At 41.0% G+C, this 26,358-nt stretch overlaps 1 protein-coding gene across 3 annotated transcripts in view; it reads left to right on the top strand.

Moving 5' to 3' along the window:
* The first annotated feature begins 3,345 nt into the window (after positions 1-3,345).
* LOC105905793 (mitogen-activated protein kinase kinase kinase kinase 3-like) overlaps positions 3,346-26,358 on the top strand; it is a 49,196-nt gene continuing 26,183 nt past the window's right edge. For all 3 annotated transcript variants that reach the window (XM_031563405.1, XM_031563406.2, XM_031563404.1), the window contains exons 1-11: positions 3,346-3,592; positions 11,680-11,737; positions 17,980-18,070; positions 18,213-18,277; positions 20,431-20,486; positions 20,665-20,712; positions 20,918-20,960; positions 21,169-21,241; positions 21,417-21,548; positions 24,514-24,576; positions 24,920-25,001. In XM_031563405.1, coding sequence (XP_031419265.1) covers positions 3,497-3,592; positions 11,680-11,737; positions 17,980-18,070; positions 18,213-18,277; positions 20,431-20,486; positions 20,665-20,712; positions 20,918-20,960; positions 21,169-21,241; positions 21,417-21,548; positions 24,514-24,576; positions 24,920-25,001 — 807 coding nt within the window. In that variant the 5' untranslated portion in view covers positions 3,346-3,496. The remainder of the gene's footprint in view (positions 3,593-11,679; positions 11,738-17,979; positions 18,071-18,212; positions 18,278-20,430; positions 20,487-20,664; positions 20,713-20,917; positions 20,961-21,168; positions 21,242-21,416; positions 21,549-24,513; positions 24,577-24,919; positions 25,002-26,358) is intronic.

Genomic DNA, 26,358 nt, shown 5'->3' with positions numbered 1-26,358 from the left:
TCCACACATCTGTGTATCTGGTGTGGGACATGGGTGTGGCTACGGGAGGAAAGAACGTCTTTTCAATGGTATTGATAACCTTAACAATGGACTGCTTTTCAACCTGTCACTCAACATGGAAATTGTACAACCTGCCTAAACTGTTCGCCGGTTTCTCTCCAATAAAAAAGACTCACCTCACCGTCAGTATAAAAACTCAAAGACATCAAAACACATAAAAACACCGGTTCTCCCTTAGAATAGAGACCTAGTGGAACAATAAATACTATTTAACATAAGAAATAAAAAAAAGTGCAGGAATGTAACTACTGTAGGTGCAAGTTTAGTACTAGTTAGAGGAGATAGAGACTAGACTAGAGAGGTAGAAATGCTAGTTAGCATTGACGCTACTCCTCCAGGTCCCTTCTTTCAACTCTCAAACAGAGAGTGGTACAGGAGGTAGAGCAGTCGGTTAGTAATCAAAAGGTTGCTAGTTCGATTCCCTGTCGAAGCGTCCTTGAGCAAGACACTGAACCCCTAATTGCTCCTGATGTGCAGTGTGCCATCAGTGTAAATATAAAATGTGTATACATTGTAAGTCGCTTTGGATAAAAGCGTCTGCTAAATGTAAATGTAGACCATTTTCTCTGGAGTGAATAAAGACTTCACAAACTAAAATGGATTCCTGTTCAATGAAACCCTAGCTTGTTCTTTCTTCTTCGCCTGAGGAACAAGGACCTTAGCATAGCCAGTCTACTCTTCACCTCTGCCTGCAGTACACTAATGCCTCCTCTCTGTTCACCATCTGCTCGTTCCCACTGCTTCTTCAGCTGCCTCCTCGTCATGACCTTGCTTCTCTGTCCTAGCTTTCTGACAAACTCCATATCTTTCCATTCCATAATTAAAGATGACCTCATCCATGCAATTCAGTTCACTCTCCCTTCAATTCTTCCCAAATTCCTTTTCAATCATCATTGATGCAACCCCATTCCTTGACTTCAGAAGCCCCTTGCCTTCTAACCTTTGGTTTCTGTCCGCCACGTTTCCTTCCTAGTCTGCTTGATTTGTCCCTGCTGTACGCCAGCTGCATGATGTCCACCATTCCATTTACATTTAGTCATTTAGCAGACGCTTTTATCCAAAGCGACTTACATATGTGAGACTTACAATGTATACACATTTTACATTTTCACTGATGGCGCACTGCACATCAGGAGCAATTAGGGGTTCAGTGTCTTGCTCAAGGACACTTCGACAGGGAATCGAACTAGCAACCTTCTGATTACTAAACGACTTCTCTACCACTGTACCACTGTCTCCCCGCAAGTGTGCCACGTCCTCCTCCAGCGTTAGCAGGGCTGTTGATATCATGTGGTCTATGGTGCGTAACCCGCTGCTGGATTTCAACCTTTGAGCTGTTTATTTACAAGTAGTGCTCAATGCGGGGCCCCTGTACTCTTTCATCCAGGCATTTTTTCCTTCACTGATCCTCAAGCCTTTTAGTGAAGTTTACTTCCTCCATCAGTCGGAGCAACACTTTTTTTGCAAGTAAAAAAATGTATTCGTAGTGTGCTGGTCTATGCTTCCCACATTGAAAGAAATGATTATCTGTTGATCTGTTATGAGTGTATGTGGCAGTGTTGTGCTTATGTTGTAAATTTGTGATGTGAATAAATATATGATACAGGCAAGAAGCTGTTTGCTCAAGGTTTCTTCTTATTAAAAGGAAGTTTTTCCTAGCCTTAGTGCCTTAGTGCCTTAGTACCTGCTCTAGGGTTCAGGCTTTGGGCTCTGTAAAGTGCCTTGAGACAATTGCAATCGTTACTGGCCTGGATGGTTTGAGGATGTCGAGCAGTTTTGTAGATCTGGCCCCCATTAATCCCCCTGCCACATCTCAACCTTTTGAGCGTGAAGCAGTAGATAGATATATATGGCCCACTACTACAGACCTGAAGTAAGAATTGATATGTTTTGGTTATCAGTAATTCTTTTTCAAAATGGGCCGAGGCTTATCCTTAGCAAAATCAGGAGGCTAAATCTGTGGTTTAGGTGTGGGTAAAACATTAGGTGTGTCGGTTGGGGCCCCCGTGTATCATTCGACCAAGGGAGAAGTTTGAATTGTCTAAAACCTTTTGTTTGTCTTTCTGTCCCAGGGGAGTTGCCATGAATCCCATGTAGCCAGAGTGTTCAGAGGAGCTAACCTGCAGCCCAAGGGCCCCTGTCCAGTGGTGCTGTGGTGAACTAACCTGCAGCCCATGGGCCCCTGTCCAGGGGTGCTGTGGTGAACTAACCTGCAGCCCAAGGGCCCCTGTCCAGGGGTGCTGTGGTTGGAAGCCAGGAGGAGGAGGACGGTTCTGATAGAGATGTGTCGCAGAGGTCTCTGCAAGCTGCTAAAAGGAGGAGAGACATAGAGAGGAGAAGATAGCTGAAGAAAGGAGAAGACAAGAGAAGAGGTGAATGGAGAGCAGAGAGGAGAGGAGATGAAAAGATAGGAGCAGTGGACAGGAGGAGACACATGGAGAGCAGAGAGGAGAGGAGAGCTAAGGGAAGGAGCAGACAGGAGAGGAGAAGATAGGATGAGAGGTGAAAATGAGAGGAGAGCAGAGCAAACACCCCTGTTGCTCATACAGGTTTACTCGTAAGTAAATCACAATTGGCTAAGCCTTGGCCACTATATGTGGATTTGTCTTCATATAACAATGCATAGTTTATTTGATTATGGTTGTACTTTTATTAATCCCTAATCTCTCCCCTTACATACAAGGAAACGAGGAAAAGTAAATAAAAAACAGAGCAAAGTCATAAAATCCAGGGAGGGGGAGGTGGTCCCTCCCTTGTTGACTCCATGGCTTGTTGTTGGAGCGGCTGCAGCTGCCCAAGGGTAACCTGCTGTGGAAGGCCCTGAGACTGTGGCACAGGGCCAGGAGGGAGAGGCGGCTGCCAGCACTTTAAGTCCTACTCAAGCCTAACTGTTTGCTTCCCAGCTTTATAACGTAAAGTTTGAATCATGAAGTTGTGCAAAAGGTGAATCAAATAGTCCCCATATACCTCGACAGTGAGGTAAAAAAAAATGTATTTAAAATCTATCTGATGTCAGACTTATGTGATGTGCTATAAATCCAGGGATAGAAGTAGGCCCTGTGTTTATAGTTTTATGTTTATCTTATTGTTTGAATTCCTTAAAATCTGGGTCGCAACTTAATGACGAAGTGAAATTGTGGGTCCCAAACCCAGACTACTTGAGAAGCACTGAGCTAGAGGACCGTGAGTTGCAATTCACTGAATTTGACAAAAAGTGTATTAGGATCGCAGATTCTGTCTTCAACCATGTCACTGTTTCTCATTCCAAGCATTCCCCTTCTAGCATTGGCTTTCATTCTGCGCATGCGCATTGTCCAGGGGAAGCCATGTTTGGTGTTTGTCAGATGTTTTTAAAGACGTTTTGCTCAATTCGTGATATTTATTAGTGAGGGGTCCAGGTTAATATACGTCTTTGATTTAGATATCGGACTTCTTCATGAATTCCAGTTCCGACATTTCGCGGCGCAATCCCCAGGAGGATTTCGAGATAATTCAGCGTATAGGAAGCGGTACCTACGGTGATGTCTACAAGGTAAGCAGTGTTTTGTTTATGGTCCACTCTTTTTCACTACGAAAATACAGTAGTTAATGCAAAGGATAACGTTGAAGCAACTGGCGCTTTATCAGTTTGATCTGTCTGCCTCAGTCCTCGACAACATTTTAATGCACACAAGTTATAGCTACAGACAGACATCAGGTTATTTTGACTTGTCTTTGAGTAAATCTAGCCTACAACATCCAGTAGCTTGCCTGATGCAGCTACAGCCAAGCTAGTTGCTTATTATGGATGGATGTCACTTTAACAAGCTATCAGCTATTTAAATGAGCTTTTGCTAGTTTTGATGCAGAGTAGGCCTATAGCTTTGTTTACACCCGTCTCAACTATTTAAATGATAGACCCCTCGCGGAAAATATGATCATTTCCCTCCCCTTCATGATAAATATCATCTTGTTTTTATGAGTTTCATAATTTAGGGTAAGAAAAGAAGAAGTCGGTCATCAGTCCCTGCTTCTTCATTTCATTGACAAATGTACGTCAGCAGTTTGTCATACATGGATGGATTAGGCCTACTAAAATGTAATTCTACAGAAGCAAAGTGTAGCCAACGTCTCAGAGCAAAACATTTATCCACAGGATATTATACGGTAGCACACTCGAGTCTGCAATAGGTAGGAAGTAATAGTTAGCTAATTCGCACATGCATATCGACTGTTGTGGCCATGTTTATCTAATGATAAAGGCTATATTGCAATCGTATTTATTCAACAACCTCTTAGGTTAAATATGAGGCCACGTGAGTATAATTTAAGGAAGATGTAGGTTACTTATTATAGACTTAGTAAACAGTCAATTTTGAAACGGTTAACAATTCATTTGAGCATATTTTATTTAGTTTACATAGTTTAAATGAATTATTCACTCCTTATCCATATTGCTCTTAGAAATTTGGTCAGGCTCGTAAGACTGCAAGTTGTTTTTAAAAACAATTAAGCCTTTGGAAATGTTTTGTCATGACACTAGGATTGCCTATGCTTTGATATACTACATATTTAAATCCCAGACATGCTAATGCTGAGTAGCAAGAATCAAGCATGGCAAGGAAAAAAGCTAAAAGAAGAAATGATTTGATTACACCTGAAAGACAATTGCCAGGAGTATATTTTCATATTGTTCAAAGTGACCAGATTCCTCTGTGGGTTGGTTATGTACCACACCCTAAAAAATGCTGGGTTGAAAACGACCCATTTTTTTTTTAACCCAGCCACTGGGCAACTAGAACCAACCCAGTGCTGTGTTAAACACCCCCAGGTCTTACTTGCTGTGTCCTACATCATATTGGAGGACATAACTCGATGTCATGGTCACCTTCTTACAAAGGTTGCGCCTTGCATTAAGTATGAATTTGGTCATGGATCCTGATTTGTTTCAGGATTGATCGCCTGTTAGATAACTGAGTAAATGGCTGTATTTCTATTTAACCCATTCCATATTTTAGGCGCATTTGTTCAAATGGACCCTCTCCTAATCAAGGGAGGAGTTGTGAGCAGCTGTGGGGTCAACTTTGGGTTGTCAGGGCAACTGTAACAAAATCTCATCAAATACTATTTGATGCAAATAAACCAGTTTCCATCAACCTTAGTCTAATTATAGGCCTACCCTAAACCTATCTCTAGTGGATTAATTTCTTATTCGACTTTTTCGAAATCGCTTCCACTCCCCACCGTAGTCAATACAGATACCAGTGAAATTCCACAATTCTGGCTACCCAATTCGACACCATGGTCATAAAAAATAAATCCCATGTACTTAAACATAGATAGATAGATAGATAGATGGATACTTTATTAATCCCGAGGGAAATTTAGGTAATATACTCCTTTATTAAAAACAATTAACATTAGTAAAAACAACAACAGTGGCACGTAGCCTTTAAGTAAGAAAGAAAAAGAAACAACTGTTACCATTCCAAAACAAAACAGTGGCATTATCAGAACTACACAAACATTACATACATAGGATTCTGGTCCCCCTGACATAATTGCATATAAATGATATTTACTACCTTTGAATATATTTTTTAGTGGTAGAAGTCTCGGAAGTTTGTCATGGTGGTAGTAGTCTTGGACATTTTGTATGATTTTTTTGGTGTAGTTTTGGTGCTATTTGTTATCTGCCAATATGAACACATAAATATAGCTTGTTTGCACGTATTTGCTATCTTACAGGTATGAAATATGTCACCTAAGCACAGGGTGGTTGGACTATGAGTTGCTTCTTGCTGTGAGGAGTTGGAGGGCCCCGGAGGCTTTGGAGCCCAGGGGCCCTTGATTTCATAATCTGTCCATGCTCAGTCTCTCACTTTGTGCGGAGGTCATATTATGCACCGCTATGTTGTACGTCTCACATCAAATAGCCTACACCCCTAAAGATGTCTAATTTACACCTCTTCTAACTAGCAAGTCTTTGGCAGTTTTATCATACCTAAAGGATAAACAGTGGTGGATCGTCACACCTAAAGGATAAACAGTGGTGGATCGTCACACCTAAAGGATATAAACAGTGATGGATCGTCACACCTAAAGGATATAATCAGTGATGGATCCTCTGGAAGCGTAACCATTTTCAAAATGAAGAAACCATGATGTATACATCAATACCAAGCTGCAGGTCACGTGATGTCTTGAGGTCATGACACACATACTCTATAATATTACTGATCAGACGCTGTATCAGCCAGTATGCTCCCCAGCTCTGGTGCAGGGCCTGGTTATCGCTAAACTAGACTATTCTGCTGATTATTCTTCTACCCTTATTATTGTTCTTTTCTAAAGACAAAAAAGAAAAGCAAATCTTGACCATAAGCTCGTGACACACCGATGTTTGGCCGTCGCTGAGCGTCTGCGGCCCTCGTGTTTGCCATGTGTCCCACACCGCTGGCAGCAGTCGGACCCCTGTCTGTCGGCGGCTCTTTGACTGATTGAGCATATTGAATCGGTTGCCGGAGCCCGTCTGTGTGAGATCACTATGATTGGCAAGTTATATACAGGAATATTGTACAAATATTGTATTTCATCCCTCAGACAAAGACATTTGCTGTTTGTAAAAATGTTTTCCATAATTTACATGTTTTCCAACATACAAGAACCTGACTGGATAACAAGCCGTGATAGATAACATCTCAAAAACAAATAAGTGCTGTGTCAGTTTTGAGATTGTGGTGTTCCCATTTGTGAATGCAAATGCTGTCTCCCCACAGTGAATCAACGGAGAGAAATAACTAGCCTTTGCACTGGAACACAGCTGTGAAGAAATATCGCAGAACGTATGTGCTAGTTGGCTGTAGTCTTTGCAGTGTGTTCAAGTGCAACTTTTTGGCCCAGACACCGGCGGTGTGAGGCAACATAACGGTCAGCCTTTGCCCCCGCTAGTTATCTGATGTTGGTTTGGTGTATCTATAGATTCCACATTGATCAAATGCCACATTCTCACCTCTTGGAGAACTGAACGGGATAGAACACAAATTAGGTAGAGAAGTCGTTTAGTAATCAGAAGGTTGCTAGTTCGATTCCCTGTCGAAGCGTCCTTGAGCAAGACACTGAACCCCTAATTGCTCCTGATGTGCAGTGTGCCATCAGTGTAAATGTAAAATGTGTATACATTGTAAGTCGCTTTGGATAAAAGCGTCTGCTAAATGACTAAATGTAAATGTAAATGTAAAATGATTGTTTCCCTCCTTGAGATCTCCTGGATTTAATGAACCCATTCCCATCCGTTTCTGCCAGCCATCTTTTCCACCATTTTTCAAATTTCTCAAAATTCTCCATTTAGGCTGCTTGTCCTCTCCTTACAAAAGTTTGTGGGAATCATTTATAGACTTTGTTGAGTAACATTTCAAATGATTTCATGTTTTAAGTATGTTATTTTCCCTGGGTGAAAGTGTTTGTGTTTGTGCAGCTCTTAACCTCCAGTTACAGTGCCTTGCATAAGTATTCACCCCCTTGGATGTTTGACCCTTTTATTGCTTTTATAAATCAATCACGGTCAATATAAAGCAGATTTACACTTGAAAAAAAGCTCCACTTTGGTCTCATCAGACCACAGAACCTTCTTCCACTTGACCATTGAGTCTCCCACATGCCTTTTGGCGAACTCTAGTCGATATTTGATTCATTTTTTTTAACAGTGGCTCTCTTCCATAAAGCTTTGATTGGTGAAGAACCTGGGCAACAGTTGTTCTATGCAGAGTCTCTCCCATCTCACCTGCTGAAGCTTGTAACTCCTTCAGAGTACTCATAGGTGTCTTGGTGGCCTCTCTCACTAGTCTCCTTCTTGCACGGTCACTCAATTTGTGGGGACGGCCTGCTCTAGCCAGATTTACACATGTGCCATATTCCTTCTATTTCTTGATGATGGATTTAACAGAATTCCAAGGGATGTTTAGTGCCTTGGACATTTTTTTGTATCCTTCCCCTGACTTATACTCAGAGGTGTAAAAAGTACTGAAATGTTGTACTCAAGTAAAAGTACAATTACTTTGATGAAATTTTACTTAAGTACAAGTACAATTACCCATCTAAAAATCTACTCAAGTAAAAGTAAAAAGTAGTTAATTTAAAATGTACTTTTAGTAAAAGTTACTTTGTTACTTTCAACAACTTCATGGGGGCCGCTTCTATATAGTGCAAAAAAGGACAAGGGGTCATAAATCCAATACAAAAACTAGTTATTTTTAATTAAAGGAGAATCTCTAAACATTAAACATGTCAAACATTAAACATTAAACATGTCAACACAACACTTAAGAATTTTTGGGAGGACATGTCAAGACATGAACCACATAACAGCTAAAATAAAAAGTTAAAATGCTGCTGCCCCACTGTATATTTAAACTTGGGTTACTTTACTTGTGTCCACCTTTTGAGCATTAGTCTACAAACTTCTTGTTGAGTTTGAGCAGCAGCTGATTTTCAAGGTGAGTAGAGTTCATCCGGGCTCGCTTTGCAGTGAACAGCAATGAGTCGCTCGCAGGCGGCCGAGGCAGGTAGGCCAGTATTGAGTTTCAGGGACAGTTTTTAGATATTCTGAAAGGTGTTCAGCAGATCCATATTGACTGAGACACAGGCTAGGTACCCTTCTAACTCCCCTGTACCTGCTGACCTTCTGGACTTCATTGAGGAAAATAAATCATCTTCATCTGATGAATGTTGTCCAACTTGCTCCAGCCTCCACCATCCGGTCAAGGTGTTGTCTGACATAGACTAGACCTGTAGAATGACAAGCAACATTTCTGACAATTAAGTATTGAGCTGCCATCAAGATCAAGAGTGCATCATAACACAGAAATAGCTATAAATAGCTACTTGAGATGACAGACCTACAGTATATATACAGAATTTTAGCATTATTTTCTATTTCTACACGCATCACAATTCATAATCCTCAATTCTTGCTAACCGAGACCCCTGAGCATGAACATGATAGACGTGCACGTTGTAAAGCCACCACTTATCGTTATCAATATCTGTGTCGTTATACTACAATCACTTGAGACACATTCACTGCACACTGATCCCCATTTCACTAATTGTGAGACTTCTAGCACCAATTGGCTGGACCTCTGTTGAATTAGGTCAGTCACTTTAAAGGGGGTGAATACTTATGCAATCACTTATTTTTTAGAAATCGGTTTTCACTTTGACATTAAAGGGTCTGACATTAAAGGGTTTGACATTGACATTTTTTTGTTTGTCAAAAAAGCCAACTTCTATTGACCATGATTGATTTATAAAAGCAATAAAAGGGTAAAACATCCAAGGGGGTGAATACTTATGCAAGGCACCATATATTAGCACATAATGGCACATTATAAAGGTTTCTTTGAGGTATGTGTTTGTAGGCAACTAGGTGGTATTGGCATGTGAAGTACAGAAATAAACACCCTGTTCTTCCAGCTAGCCGGTCATTTTGTGATTAATGATCTGCCCCGAAACTATACAAACGTAAGAACAACACAATGAAGCATATTGCCAAAATACATTGGTTAGCAAGCTAGCTAGCTTTTATCAGTGCCCCCTGTGTTGTTGGTGTTTGCATAGCAAGTCTGTTGGCTGTAAGCTTGTTAGCATGCTAGTTGACAACTCTTAAAAGCAACAACAGATTAATTAATAATAATAATAATAATAATACTTCAATTTTGTATAGCGCTTTTCTATATACCCAAAGTCGCTTTGACATTGTAAGACAAGCAAGACAAGACAACAGTAAAATATAAGAAAAAGGGTCAGACAAAACAGACAAACAGAACATTATATAATAATAGATTATTATAGATAATTGTCTGATATGTCACAAAATGTTGGCTGAACACCGATGCATCTGATACAATGCCATGAGGTTGTTTTTTAATTCTTTTCTAAAGCATGCTTGTTGTATGGTGTAATGTGTAATGTGGAGCGGAAGCTTAAAGGGATTAACTGACCTGTCCAATCAATGTCTTCCTCAGCATCACTCTGACCTCTGTTCTATCAGTTCTCCTCTGCCTCCTCCACATCCTGCTTGATCAATGAGTACTAGGGGTTTCCCACGATCCTTCCCTTTCACCCCAATGCTTTACAAGGGATTAGATTGCTCACACTGTCCAGTCACAAGCATGCATATAAACATAGTGCACACACACACACACACACACACACACACACACACACACGCACGCCACACACACACATATGCATACACACACACAATATACAGACTCCATGATGCACCATTTGTCATGAAGTTTGCTGCTTACTTCCAGTATCCTAATAGTGATCTTGATCAAGTGCAATCAGCTGTTGAGCTGTGGAATTTCTTCCTAAAATAAGATGTTTTCTGCATGACATCTGCGCTGTGTGCGCTCTCGAATCCTGATGGCTATTTTATTGACATTTAGCCACTTGGGCAGACTGCAAATATTGGAGACGGATGGCTCTAGGAGGTGTATCTAGTCTCTACGAGTAGGCATAGGACACCACCCTGTGGCAAAGTTGGACTGGTGGGCTGACACACCTTGGAACAAATATCATTTCATTGATACATTAACTTTTAATTAACCAAGGCCAACGACCTGCCCATACAGCAGGGGCAGTGGCCCATTGGTTCATTTTCTACACTGGGCTGGCCCAATCACATCCCTTCCTGGGCCCCCCCCCTCCACCCTTGATGGATGAGTGCGTCAGTATGGAGAAACAAAAGCACACGGTGGGTGCAGAGAAGTTGAGGGCCAAAAAAAAAAAAAAAAAAACATCTAGAGGCAGACGTCGCCAAATGTGCAAACGTAACAGACATGTCTGCAGCAGCTCCTATAGTACCCAACAGTGTTGCAGCCCTGGACTCAGCTCCCTATAGCACCCAACAGTGTTGCAGCCCTGGACTCAGTCCCCTATAGTACCCAACAGTGTTGCAGCCCTGGACTCAGTTTCCTACAGCACCCAACAGTGTTGCAGCCCTGGACTCAGTTTCCTATAGTACCCAACAGTGTTGCAGCCCTGGACTCAGCTCCCTCCGCCAGTCCATTTTGATGGCATCAAAGTGCGAGTGAATCCTTGCATGAACCCACCTGCTCTCTGCATTGCTGCTGACATCTTGGCATTTCTTATTGCGGGTCGTCTATTTTTCATGCCGCTCCCCTTCTGAGCACCTCATTCTGGCTGGCGGTGCTGTTCTCTCCTGCACCTCCCCTTCTGAGCACCTCATTCTGGCTGGCGGTGCTGTTCTCTCGTGCACCTCCCCGTGGTTCTGCAGCACTCACCACCTTTCCCCTGCATCCCTTTGAGTTAGCAAAATCAAAGTGTCTGTGTGTGGCAAAACAGATGGCCATTATTGGTCTACCAAATATCCTCCTCTCTGAACTGTATTGTACTCTCAGTCTTGTGCTCCTCTATTCAGTTCTGTTGTCCCCTAATGAGACCCTTATACATGTTCTTATGGGCCATGCTGTCCAGCCTAACATGAGATGTTCAACTGAATGTGTTATGGTTAATGCCTTCTGTGCTCGGACTACAGTTCAAATATAAAAGCATTTTCTGTCAATCAGTGGTTTAGCATTCTTAACAGGTGCTTTCTTTGTTGTCCTGTAGGCCAGAAATGTCACCACTGAGGAGCTGGCTGCCATTAAAGTCATTAAACTGGAGCCTGGTGAGTTCTTTTTCTTCGCCTTTCTTCTTTTTCTTTTTCAGTAAAGCAGCCAGCAGAGGTTCGGATGAGAAAAACAGTTGGACGTCATTTTGAATTGCAACCTGGCAGAGCTTTTCATGGTAGCGTGTTGGTTGAGCAACATGATGAATGTTTAGGAACATTATGAAATATCCATGTTTTTTTTATTTTATTTTAGGGCATACTGCCATGTTGGCTCTCAAACCTGTTCTAGTGTGTTTGTGTGCTGGGCTATTTTCTGGAATCACTGTGGTTCAAGTTTAGCAAGGTCACTTTGCTGTATTTAAACCATTTTGTACCTCTAGTAACATCAAACCGTGTCCAGGCTGTTGGAGTGATAGACTTCCAAACTGAAAGATTGTCTTTGTAAGAAGCATTCACTCTTGTTCCTGACAGACACTCGTGTGCCAGCAGAGGTTTAGTTAGTGTTTAAGAAATGTAAGAAATGCTTCTGCAACACGACATTGCAAACTATGACGGCAAAACAGCAGTTAGCTTGTTAGCAAGCTTTTATCAGTGCCAACTGGATTGTTGCTGATGATTGTCAGGTTTCTGCATCCATTTTTGGTAGTTAGCTCATTAGTGTTAGACCAAAACTTTATAATTCATCCATTTAATAGCCTACTATTTTTTTTCTATTTGATCCTTACAGCAGCAAAAGCACCAAAATGGTTATTAAGAAAATGATAAAGAAACATTTCAAAGAGTAAGAGGATCAAGAAAGGGGCGGTTTATAGTGAGACATTTTTGTGTCTCTAAAATGTGAGGCAAGTTGCTTATTTTCCAAAATGTGAGCATAAAAAAAATGGAAAGTGGAAATTGGTTTCATGTGTTTTATTGCTATGCTGTTGTTATTATACTTAGCTAGATAGATAGCTCCTTAACATAGCACAGACAGCTAGGTAAGCAACAGGTATATTATAAGTGGAGTTTATTGCAGAGAATTTATATTTGGATGTGAGTAAGAATACAGTTAGTTGCATGACATGTTTGCATTTGCATTTCCATAGCAACGCCTTAGCTAGAGAGAAAAGAATGGTTACAGTTGTCCCGGATCTCCCTGACCATAGACAACTACAAAACTGAAATACTGCCCACCCCTCCTCTGCATAGATTTCTACAAGGTTTGAGTGTTTTAGAGAACATTTGCTTGCACTCTTTTATTTTCATTATAGATTTTGCTTAATACTTTGGGCCACCAATTAGCCTTACACCTGCTGTACACTGTACTGTACATCTGCAGAATGGTCCTGATACCAGAGGTTGGCACCGTGACAGACCACCTTTGGCATTCAAGTAGTCAATAGTTTGAAATGGACATAGGCCTGGGCGATAAAACAATAGCAATACATATTGCAATAGATACTTCCTTAATAGCAATAAGAAAATGGTTAGATAAGTTTGGCTGGTTGAATGCAAATTCGTCAGAAAGAACACAGTCTTGCTCGATTGCACCATCCTCATGTTGTACAGCAACAGAAAACAACATAAGTACAGTGGAATGCGAGTGAGAAGATGGACACAAGTTTGTCTAGATCAGAGTACAGTTGTGTGGATATTGTTTAGGAGTGAAACCTTTTCAACCAACACAACCAACCTGTTTTGTCCAGAGCTATATAGAAAGAGACTAGTTCCACTCCAGTTGACGCCAATGGAACAAGTTTCTTTCAGTTAGGCAGCACATGAAGCAGCTCAAAACGTATCAACTTTATCAACTATGAGCGATTGTCATAGTTAAATGAGCGATTGTCATAGTTAGATGTGAAATTTGTGGAGTGCATCCTTATCCTTTTAGTCATTTTCTTTTATTTATGGATTGGGCTGTTGAATTTCATAAAATACCACTTTCAAATGGCGTTTGGACCCGGTATATGAGTTGTATTCAGCATAATGTTAGCGCTCAAAATAGCATTAATTGCAGACTAACAGATCAGCCCAGTCTTTTGCCTTACTGCCTTGTGGTACTTATGCAGTCTTTGGCATTTATTCTTTTATCGAAATCGAAATCTAAATGAATTGCATGAATTGAGACAGACATGTTGCTGTTTGCAAAAAGGTATGTTACTGGTAGTTTACTTATGATAAAAATGCTTAGTGTGCGTGTGTGCTTTTGTCTTCCTGAATGTAGTATGCTGCCATCTTCTCTGGCCCTCTTGCACAAATCAAATTGTGCCGGTCCTTTGATTAACTGGCAAAGGGTTAACCTGAGCTTGTTTACTCTCCAACAAACACACCAATCAGGTTAGACGCAGTGTGCTTCCAGAAGCATCTTCCCCTTCTAAGCAAATATGGAGGAATCTGAGTTCACAACCTCTGTGGTAGATGGAGTGAAAACATCTTCAAAAGTTTCAACTGAATTTATTCTTGTAGGATTTGTAACATTGGAACTACCAAGACAGAAATATAATAGTGTAATATTAGTGTCTAGAAGTGTACACAAACACAATATAATAGTGCAATATTAGTGTCTAGAAGTGTACACAAACACAATATAATAGTGTAATATTAGTGTCTAGAACTGTACACAAACACAATATAATAGTGTAATATTAGTGTCTAGAAGTGTACACAAACACAATATAATAGTGTAATATTAGTGTCTAGAAGTGTACACAATATAATAGTGTAATATTAGTGTCTAGAACTGTACACAAACACAATATAATAGTGTAATATTAGTGTCTAGAACTGTACACACACACAATATAATAGTGTAATATTAGTGTCTAGAACTGTACACACACACAATATAATAGTGTAATATTAGGGTCTAGAACTGTACACAAACACAATATAATAGTGTAATATTAGTGTCTAGAACTGTACACACACACAATATAATAGTGTAATATTAGTGTCTAGAACTGTACACAAACACAGTAGTGTAATATTAGTGTCTAGAACTGTACACAAGCACTCAAGCTGGAGCAGGTTGTTTGTCTGTATTTCCCCGACTGCAGTGGAGCGTAGAGGGCAGGTCTGTTCACGTCCCTGCCAGTGAGGAGGCTGGCTGTCACCTCTGAGCTGGGTAATGTCATTGCATCATCTGAGAGCAAACGCCAGCGCGAGCAGGAAGCACAGATCATCTGTCCATGCGGCACGGCCCTCGCTGGTCCCCGGAGAGGACGAATACAGAACCTGATATTCTGCATGCATCAGAGGGGGAGGCCAGGAATACAATATTCCTTATCCATCTGAAAGAGGAGTTTAGGAATTCAATATGCTCTGACCGATAAAGATTGATGAAAAGTGTGATGGACCTTTTTTTTTTATGAGCTGTGTTAACAGTAGTAAAAAAAAAAAAAATCTGGAAATATTGAATTAAGGAATGTTTCAGCGTAGTGGTTTTGAAGAAATAATGAATAGTTGCTTGTGGTAGTAAATAGAGAAATGCAGGGTCCTCTCCTGCAAAGTCCCATCCATTTTAATGAGGGATTACGTAAGTTCAAATATGTATCTGCAGCACTGTAGAAGGCATGGAAAGGGCTCGACACACATTGGCGTAGGCAGTAGGAAGGGATGGGAGGTTTAAGTCTTTTAATGAGACCTCAGCTTCTATCATTAAGCGTGCAGTCACAACAAAGTCACTTTGTTCTCTCTCTCTCTCTCTCTCTCTCTCTCTCGCCTCCTCTCGCTCTCTCATGTAAAATGGCATCTGCTTTTATGGATGTAGAGACCTGAGCCGGAGATCAAGGTCAGCTCAGATCATTGGTGTCAGGTCGAAAGCCCATAGGACAGACAGCACATGTCTTTCCACCAATCAGCTAGAGACCTAGGCCCCTTAGCTGCCCAATCACAGTGAAGAATAAGCCTCCAGGGCATGTAACTCTCCTTCATCCTCTCCCTTTTTTCTTTTCAAACTGTCAGACCTGCAGTTGTGCTTCATCCTCCTCTTCATCCTCCTCTAAATACTCCAGAAAGCTGTCTGTTCGATAGCCCTGGCCTGGCAAATGTGCTGACCTAGCAACAGTGTGCTAACGTGTTTGTTTTTAAAGATGGGGGGGGGGGGGGCACACTGTCAGTATTGGTAGTTACTTGGGGGGAGCACAGTGGGTTTAACACCACACCACTGCTGATCAGTGGGTTTAACACCACACCACACCACTCCACATCAGTGGGTTTAACACCACACCACCGCACATCAGTGGGTTGTTGAGGCGATCGGTGTGTCTTTATGCAGGGGGTAAATACTCTGCAACAGTATTCTTTATGCAGGGGGTAAATACTCTGCAACAGTATTCTTTATGCAGGGGGTAAATAATCTGCAACAGTATTCTTTATGCAGGGGGTAAATACTCTGCAACAGTATTCTTTATGCAGGGGGTAAATAGTCTGCAACAGTATTCTTTATGCAGGGGGTAAATAGTCTGCAACAGTATTCTTTATGCAGGGGGTAAATAGTCTGCAGCAGTATTCTTTATGCAGGGGGTAAATAGTCTGCAACAGTATTCTTTATGCAGGGGGTAAATAGTCTGCAGCAGTATTCTTTATGCAGGGGGTAAATAGTCTGCAACAGTATTCTTTATGCAGGGGGTAAATAGTCTGCAACAGTATTCTTTATGCAGGGGGTAAATAGTCTGCAGCAGTATTCTTTATGCAGGGGGTAAATAGTCTGCAACAGTATTCTTTATGCAGGGGGTAAATACTCTGCAACAGTATTCTTTATGCAGGGGGTAAATACTCTGCAACAGTATTCTTTATGCAGGGGGTAAATAATCTGCAACAGTATTCTTTATGCAGGGGGTAAATACTCTGCAACAGTATTCTTTATGCAGGGGGTAAATAGTCTGCAACAGTATTCTTTATGCAGGGGGGTAAATACTCTGCAACAGTATTCTTTATGCAGGGGGGTAAATACTCTGCAGTAGGATGACTTCAGTATAGACCAAGCACTAGTCTGTCACAGGTGTGGGGGTAGTTGAAGGTTATTCCACTTCTCCACCGCTGTCATTTCCCAGCCTGACATGTCCTTTCAGTACAGCACCAACACATGATGACCTTGGATTCATGCTTCAGTTTTAAACCTGTGGCAGTGACGGATGTGAGAAAGAGGTCCCATACATTGACATAGAGAGAGCAGACATATAGGATGGCTGATGTTAAGTTGTCCACAGGCTTTATATTTGTGATGTTTTCAACTCTGAGGTAGATGTTTATACTACAGCACACGTTCTGACGGATTCTAACAACAGTGAGGGTATGCTACTGTCTCCCCTGGCCTCCCTATGCACCCTGGAGCTAAGGCTGATGTTAATGCCTCTTACTCCATGACATCTCTCTCCATGACATCTTTTGCACTTCTCCAGTGCTTTCAACCTGTCGGTTGGTCTTTTAGGCTACCGAATGTGGTCTGTCTGGCATGTTCTCTCTTTCTTTTGCTAGCTAGCTAGGTAAGTCAGTTGCTCAAGTTCAAGTGACCTAGCCTTTAGACTTTGTGGAGTAGTCCATAGAAATAAATACATTTTGAACTGTTGATTTATTTATAATTCAACAGACGAACTTGGTAACATTCATACAAAACGTGTGTTTTAAAATTAGTTTATTGTGTGTGAGTCCTTGTACAAAAAAAAATGCCCTTTGTTTTTTTTCTCTCCTTGTGTTACTAGACAATAGAGTCTGAACTGACAAGACCTTGAGACATGCTCAATAGAAATGAGATTGGTCATCAGTTATAACAACCAGGTTTCATGTTGTTTTAGTCCGGGTCAATGAAGATGAACCAGTTAGTTTGTTTGGGGTACATTAGGCCTGCTAGCTTAAATCGATGTACTTTTGCTGCTCAAAAGAAAACAGAACAAAATCGTCCATTTGTCCACTGGGCTTAAGGAATATAAAATAACTAGCCCAAAGACTCTAAATCAGCTTGTCTTGGTTAGTTGCTCTTCAGCTCTATCTGAGGTACCTCATCCTACTTTAAGGAAGATCCTTTGTATCCACCATTTCTCTCGAATAAATACTTGTTCAAATTGCTCAATTTTGAATCCATCACTTCTCCATGGTTTACTGTTTGAAGAATTCACTGTGTTGCATTGAACTTATTTGATTGTGGTAGAATTGTGGAAGAATTGATAACTGGACCTTTTTTGTGTTGTGATGTTAAGGTGAGGTGCATAGATGAAAACCTTTTTAATTGTGTTTCATTGGTCTTTACTTCCCTTTTCCTCTCCCACTGTTGACATACTTGTGCACTTACCTTTCTTGTTCAACTGGATGTTTGGCTACAGGCGAGGATTTTGCAGTTGTGCAACAGGAGATCTTCATGATGAAGGACTGCAAGCACTCCAACATCGTGGCGTATTTCGGGAGTTACCTCAGGTAAGGAAGACTCCCCCCCCCCCCCCCACCCACCCATACCACCCACTGCAGCATGACACGACCCCAGAGTATAAATATATGTATGTAAATCCCTCTATGGGCTAGATCAAAGTGAAGTATTTTGTGCTTCTTGCTCTTTCAGAAGGGATAAATTATGGATCTGCATGGAGCATTGTGGAGGTGGCTCCCTTCAAGACATATATAATGGTAAGATATGGTCCACACAAATCAGGGTTAGAGGCAAAAACCTCACCTCTGACCTATAACCTGTAACCTTAGCTTTACTTTACTTCAGCTAACCACCCTGTAACTTTCCATTGTCATAAATCTTCTGGTCTCTGCTGAGCTCTAAGGATCATTAGCTGTCTGGAGTGTGTGGGTGCAGAGTAGGAGGCTGCCTTGAGCGTCTCGTCTGTGCTAGTGAGCGGTGTGAGCGGTGTGAGCGGTGTGAGCGCTGGTGTGAGCACCGCCACTGCACCTCCCACACGCCCGACTCCCTGCTGTCACAGCAATGCTGAGCAGCGGGGTTCAGAGTTTTGATTAACACCGAGCAGACTCCCTTCTCCCAGGGCTGCTGAGGTAACAAGCAACCAAATTAACACCGTAGACACCGATTTAGAAGCACAGACCCTCTATGCTCCTGTCTTACTGTTGAATTGGTTCTGTGGACGATGGTCTCCTCTGATGAATCACACTGTATGCTGACCAGGGAGGAGGAGATGCATGTTGTGCTGTAAAACAGACATCAAATGAGTATTACTACAGGATGCATAATCAAACCAGTCTCCAAACCTCTACCTCTAGATTTGATATCTTCCTCACCTCTCTGCCAACTAAGACCAACACATCTTACATAGGTCCGTCATGACTGTTCAGTCAACAGTGTTAAGGCAGGAGAGCTTCTCCCGGACCTCACAACCTCCTTGAAGACATATCGTATGAACAAACTAAAGTTAATATAAACAGCATTTTTGGGACTGTTTTAGGGTAGTCAATACTGGAATGCACTTTAGTGTCAACAGACTGTGGTGTCATAGTTCTGTCCAGATAGGATTGGCTTTCTTTTCCGACCCATGATGCATCTCTAGTGGTGTCTGGAATGGGTTCAATACCGTCTGTGTGTGGGCAGCGTCTGCCTCATCAATGAAACCACACACCAACCTACTGGCTCAATGAATCCAACCACAAACACCTCCTCAGTGAAATCACAAATGCACACATTAACAGAAAACGACTCAGGAGTTATCTAGCAGTATACAGTCATTGTGGTCTGCAACTGTAATAATACAGGGAAACCCATTGATCTCTGGGCCTTAACCTACAGCCAAAATAACACACCTTGTAACACACCTAATAATGCAGTAGACTCCCCAGTGACGTTCATTGCTTGAAAAGAAAAGATACACAACAATCTTTCACCTGGGCAAACTGTCAAAATATTATTGTCAAAACTGTCAAAGTCCACACAATTCATTAATAAATTCATTTTCAATTGAAAGCATAGCAAGTGCATTTAGCTCCTTGTGTGTAAATGTCTCGGTGTAATGATTATGATTTTTAGCAGTGACACTAGCAGCGCCATGTTTTTCTCTTGAACCACTCACTGAAGCTGTGTAGCAACTCATTGCTGTGATTTGTTTATGTTTGCAGTGTCAGCGTTCCCTTGAATAATGTTCATTACAATGACTTATACACTCTACCACTTCTAATGTTCGTTACAATGACTTATACACTCTACCACTTCTAATGTTCGTTACAATGACTTATACACTCTCCCACTTCTAATGTTCATTACAATGACTTATACACTCTCCCACTTCTAATGTTCGTTACAATGACTTATACACTCTCCCACTTCTAATGTTCATTACAATGACTTATACACTCTCCCACTTCTAATGTTCATTACAATGACTTATACACTCTCCCACTTCTAATGTTCGTTACAATGACTTATACACTCTCCCACTTCTAATGTTCATTACAATGACTTATACACTCTCCCACTTCTAATGTTCGTTACAATGACTTATACACTGTACCACTTCTAATGTTCATTACAATGACTTATACACTCTCCCACTTCTAATGTTCGTTACAATGACTTATACACTCTCCCACTTCTAATGTTCATTACAATGACTTATACACTCTACCACTTCTAATGTTCGTTACAATAGACTTATACACTCTACCACTTCTAATGTTCATTACAATGACTTATACACTCTCCCACTTCTAATGTTCGTTACAATGACTTATACACTCTACCACTTCTAATGTTCGTTACAATAGACTTATACACTCTACCACTTCTAATGTTCGTTACAATGACTTATACACTCTCCCACTTCATCTAGTATCGGGGCCTCTGACGGAATCTCAGATAGCTTATGTGTCACGTGAAACCCTACAGGTAAGGCATAGAACAAAAGACCAAATTAAGCCATACTGTTGTTTTGTTATTGTGAACATTTTGTTGGTGGTACCTTATGTCATGATTTCTCTTATTTTGAGATAACAGTGAGCAATACTGTATGAATGTTTAAACGAGGTCTCGTGTCTGCTTCATCCGTTTACTGTGTCTTCTGCAGGGTTTGTACTATCTACATAACAAAGGGAAGATGCACCGAGACATAAAGGTAGAGTGCCATCAGTAGCTTGTCTTATATCATTTGGAATATGAAAACCTCTCTGCCTACTAAAAATGTGTTTCAAAGCGAGAGTGTGTACAGTGAGCACCACTGTATCTGTGTCTCCTCTTTCTCTCTAGAAGACTAATACACATTCTGAAGTTCTGTTGTGGCCTAATGGGTTCATAATTTATTTTTTTTTACTCTGCTTAAGGGGGCCAACATTTTGTTGACAGACAATGGGTACATTAAATTAGGTAAGAAAACAAAGTATCTATTGTATTCTCAAAGTTTTTCTTTTTCTCAGTCATACACAAGCTATGAAGAGAACTCAAAGTGAACCAGTGTATTGGCTTAATCATCAAATTGCATTGTGGTAACTGAGATCCATCCATAACTGTGAACACAACAGGAGGCATAACGTGTGCAATATCATCATCTTGTTGACCTTTGTTTATCCACCAGCTGACTTTGGAGTCTCTGCCCAAATCACAGCCACACTGGCCAAGAGGAAGTCCTTCATTGGAACACCTTATTGGTAACTCTCCCTTCTACTGTTTACAACGACCCAAAACATTAGATTGAAAACCTTTGGGGTCCAGATTGGTTCTGTTGCATATTAGTGTGAAACTTTTTTTTAGTGCATAGTATTTTTAGTAAATATTTGAATGTGAGATATTTGTTGTTGAATCAGTGTTCTTTCTGTTGGGCAGGATGGCACCAGAGGTGGCAGCAGTCGAGAGGAAAGGAGGCTACAACCACCTCTGTGACATCTGGGCCGTGGGCATCACTGCCATTGAGCTGGCAGAGCTTCAGCCACCAATGTTTGACTTGCACCCCATGAGGTAAGGATATACAGTTCAGAAGCTCAGAGATCAACCAAAGTCTTTATGATATACAGTTCAGAAGCTCAGAGATCAACCAAAGTCTTTATGATATACAGTTCAGAAGCTCAGAGATCAACCAAAGTCTTTATGATATAAAGTTCAGAAGCTCTGAGATCAACCAAAGTCTTTATGATATACAGTTCAGAAGCTCTAAAATCACCCAAAGTCTTTATGATATACAGTTCAGAAGCTCTGAGATCAACCAAAGTCTTTATGATATAAAGTTCAGAAGCTCAGAGATCAACCAAAGTCTTTATGATATACAGTTCAGAAGCTCAGAGATCAACCAAAGTCTTTATGATATAAAGTTCAGAAGCTCTGAGATCAACCAAAGTCTTTATAGGCACTCAGCAGCCGTTGAGGCATCCCCCACAAGACCAAGCTCCTAAATGGGTGGAGAGCTATATCTCCACGATGGTCAAACAGACATTAAAAGACCATCACGTGAATCCACATTAAAATATGACAAACGGTGTGAACATTTCCCCCTTTCAACCACTCAAAAAAGGCTAAAAAAGACTTAATTTTTTTATGTTGACTTGCTCACTGCTCAGGCACCAAGTTTCATGGAACATCCCACTCGGGGAACTTTCCCAATTCCCAGCTGCCTGAACGCACGATTAGTTCAAATTATACCACATCTTTTGAATTCCTGATTGTTTATATAGCGCCATAACAATACAATTGTCTCTAGGCGCTTTACAGAGCCCAGAGCCTGAAACCCCCTTAGTGCAAGCAAAATGGCAACACGGGCAAGAAAAAACTCCCTGTTAGTCAGGAAGGAACCTTAAGCAGAACCACGGCACATAAGGGGGAACCCATCTGCTTGAGGTCGGCCGGGTGGAGATAGGAAGGGGGGATGGGGTGGGTTGTGTGGCAGAAGGGGAAGGGAAACAACAGGTGTTGTGTATATAGCCTGCATTTGGTAGATGTACATAATATATATACAGACATCTGGTGGTAAATACATAATACAGACAAGACCAGTTTAGTGGGTATACACTGTTCTCATAGGGTTACTGTTACAGGGGTAAGGGGAGTAGGAACAGAGAAACATGTCGATGGTGGCAATAGTGTATATATTGTATATAAATGCTAGCATAGGGTATGAGGTAGAGTAAGTGTACGGCAGTGCGGTGGCGGTGGGTGCAATTGGCCGAGGGTTTCTGCAGGTAGACCGGCTGGAGAGACTACAGCAGCGTCCCATAGCGAAGATGGTCTAGAATAGGAGAGAAAGAAAAAGAACAGAGTGAGTGGGTTATTATAGGCGTTAGCAATGTGATAAGAAAGGGGAGAGAGAGAGAGAGAGAGAGAGAGAGAGAGAGAGAGAGAGAGAGAGAGAGAGAGAGAGAGAGAGAGAGAGAGAGAGAGAGAGAGAGAGAGAGAGAGAGAGAGAGAGAGAGAGAGAGAGAGAGAGAGAGAGAGAGAGAGAGGCGGCCTGGCTGAGTGTATGGGAATTTTATTTAGTATTTAGTTGGCTGGTGACAGTCGCAAAACGCGCCGTGTGCTGTACCCGGGATCTGTCGCACTCCTTCACGGTACAACATACGCTGTCTGTAGCCCAGTTTTGTTGATTAGGGGGGTATTGCATGTGTTTAGTTATGCTGGCATTTAGTTTGGTTTGGCATTTAGTTTGGTTTGGCATTGGTTATGTTTAGTTATGCTGGCATTTAGCAATTAGTTTGGTTTGGTTTGTCTGTAGCCCAGTGTTGTACATTTTTATTTTTAATTCTTGTGTGTTCAGATATGTCTAGTTATGCTTGCTGACTGGCTGGCCCAGCAGGTGATCGGTTTGTTGACGCAATTACTTGTGGCTATAGGATGCACTAAAGAGGAATGTCTTTAGTCTCGATTTGAATATAGGTAGGGTGTCTGCATCTCGAATGGAGGCAGGGATATTGTTCCAGAGGAGGGGGGCTCGGTAGCTAAAGGCTCTGCCTCCTACTGTGGTTTTTGAAATTCTTGGAATTACAGGGAGGCCTGCACTCTGGGAACGGAGCGGTCTTGGAGGGCAGTAGGGGACAACTAATTCCTTAAGGTAGTTTGGAGCCAGGTCATTTAGGGCTTTGTAAGTTAGCAGGAGTACTTTGAAATCAATTCTACTTTTGACAGGGAGCCAATGCAGAGAGGCAAGTACAGGTGAGATGTGCTCATATTTTTTAGTTCTGGTGAGTGTACGGGCAGCAGCGTTCTGTATAAGTTGGAGGCTCTTTATTGAGTTGATGCTGCATCCGGAGAGGAGAGCATTGCAGTAATCTAGTCGGGAAGTAATAAATGCGTGGATTAGTTTTTCTGCATCTTGGAGGGATAGGACTTTTCTAATTTTGGCAATATTGCGTAAATGAAAAAATGATGTCTTTGAGATCTGTTTCATGTGTGGGTCAAGTAGGAGGTCTTGGTTGATAGTTACACCAAGGTTTTTGATGCTAGTATTGGGTGTTGGGATGCCATCGAGTGTGGATAGATGGCTAGATAGTGTCATTCTCAATTGATCGGGGCCTACAAGCATAACCTCAGTTTTATCAGAGTTGAGGAGCAGGAAGTTGTTAGCCATCCAAGATTTTACATCTTGCAGGCAAGTTTCTATCTTGAATTAACTGTTGAACCTGTGAAAAACAGACACATAGAATCATTTTGTAAGTATTTATTAAAAAAAACAACAACAACAACAACCAAAACTATCATTGTTATCATTGGCTATGTCTTGATTTTGATGATTTTGCATAACAGCACATAGATAGACAGACTGATTTCAGGCCTCTTGCCTATTTGGCACTCCACACAGAAGTCTTGATTATGAGTCTTTTGATATGGTTGCAAATGTCAAATGTTCTGCACTCAAATGTCCATGACCAGTCCTGTAACTCAGATGTTAATTGCGTTTTGGCATTAACGGTTGAAATGCTTCCTTCCTTTCAACCAGAGCCCTATTCCTGATGACAAAAAGTAACTTCCAGCCACCAAAATTAAGAGACAAGATAAAATGGTAAGATTATGTCCTGTTCTAAACGCCTCATTTTCCACTGTGTTTACTAAAGGTAGCGATCACTCTAAAGCCATGATGTAAACATACAGTCATTTATGTCATATGTGAATTCAGTGTAGACAGATTTAATCTGAACTCCCCTTGATGCTAATATTAGATCTTAATTTGTATCATAAATTCAACTTTTAATTAGTAAATCAAATTGGGAATTGACTTCTAATGTACCGCACAGTAACAGTGTCTACCCTTTGAGCTGCATTCTTTTGCATGAAAGGTGCTATATAAATAAAGTTTTATTATTATTATTATTACCCTCATGTTATCCCCTTTCTTTAACTATAAGGACCAATCATTTTCAACATTTTGTGAAGCTGGCACTCACAAAAAACCCAAAGAAGAGGCCTTCATCTGATAAGTTATTGCAGGTACAGTAGTAAGATAATATTTCAAGTATTTCTTCCACTACTGATAAACTGTCAATTTTATTGTTGGTGTGACATTTGCCATGGGTTTCTTTAAGTGCATGTCCTCATCAGTAGGAGAAAATGTCTGAGTGAAAAAAGACTGCTTATGATACCCCTTATGGTTTCAGACATAGGGCTGGATGTGCTAAGAAAGGTGCTAATTGGTGATAGGAGGAGTGCCGTGGGATGGCCATTTTAACACTCTTTCTACTAACAACTCTCTACAATTGACCTCATTTGGCTATGGCCGAGACTATTTCATTAAAGAACTGTTATGCACAAAACGTGTTTCTGTTTGGAGAGGTTGTGGGGTAAATCCAATTGAAGTACTGTGAACAGCATCTGAACAGCACAGTATGCATTTGAAAGGAAGTGAAGTGGTTTGGAAATCATGATTCACAATCAGGTTTGATCAATTTCATTTGGCAGTTGACTCATCCAGCTTTCTCCCAGAATGTTGGACATTTAGGCTTTTATGTTTTCACTGCCACTCTTTATACACAAATTCATTTTTTTTTTGTGTGTTTTTTTGCCTGTACCCATTTTTGAAGAGACTGGTTCCCCCTACCTAATGCGGTAACACATGATAATGCATCACATTGAATTAGGCAACTTATGCTGAGCAGAAGAAAGACAAGACTTAGCCTTGATGTGTGCAGCAGTTATTGCAGCACATGGAATCCCTTGATGAATAGCAGGGAGCGTGGGGCAAACTTTCAATTGCGAGAAAGAAACCATTTCACATTTTTAGTGTGTAATCTATATACATAAAATAAGTATTCAACACATCAGCACTTTTGTATTATCATATCATATTTCCAATGCAACACTGCATACAATTTTGAGAAACGTATTAAGTAAAAGTATTTTAAAAGACATTAACCGAAATTCATTTAATACTTCATTTAATAGATGAGTTGCTTTCTGAAAGGTGCATTAGAATGAATGAATATTGGCCATATATTTACTGCTGAAAAATGGAAACTGAAGAGCTCATGCGTCCCAATCTGGCTGAATCTTAAGGTAGTAGGAGATGAATCAGGGGTTAAGGTCAATATGTTGACGTGTAAACAGTGACAGTGGTACAGGAGGTAGAGAAGTCGTTTAGTAATCAGAAGGTTGCTAGTTCGATTCCCTGTCGAAGCGTCCTTGAGCAAGACACTGAACCCCTAATTGCTCCTGATGTGCAGTGTGCCATCAGTGTAAATGTAAAATGTGTATACATTGTAAGTCGCACATATGTAAGTCGCTTTGGATAAAAGCGTCTGCTAAATGTAAATGTAAATGTAAAGTAAATGCATGACGTGTACATTCATTT

This window comes from Clupea harengus, chromosome 26 (genome assembly GCF_900700415.2).
Source record: "Clupea harengus chromosome 26, Ch_v2.0.2, whole genome shotgun sequence".
Classification (NCBI taxonomy): Eukaryota; Metazoa; Chordata; class Actinopteri; order Clupeiformes; family Clupeidae; genus Clupea; species Clupea harengus.
This window is presented reverse-complemented; position numbering and strand designations above follow the sequence as displayed.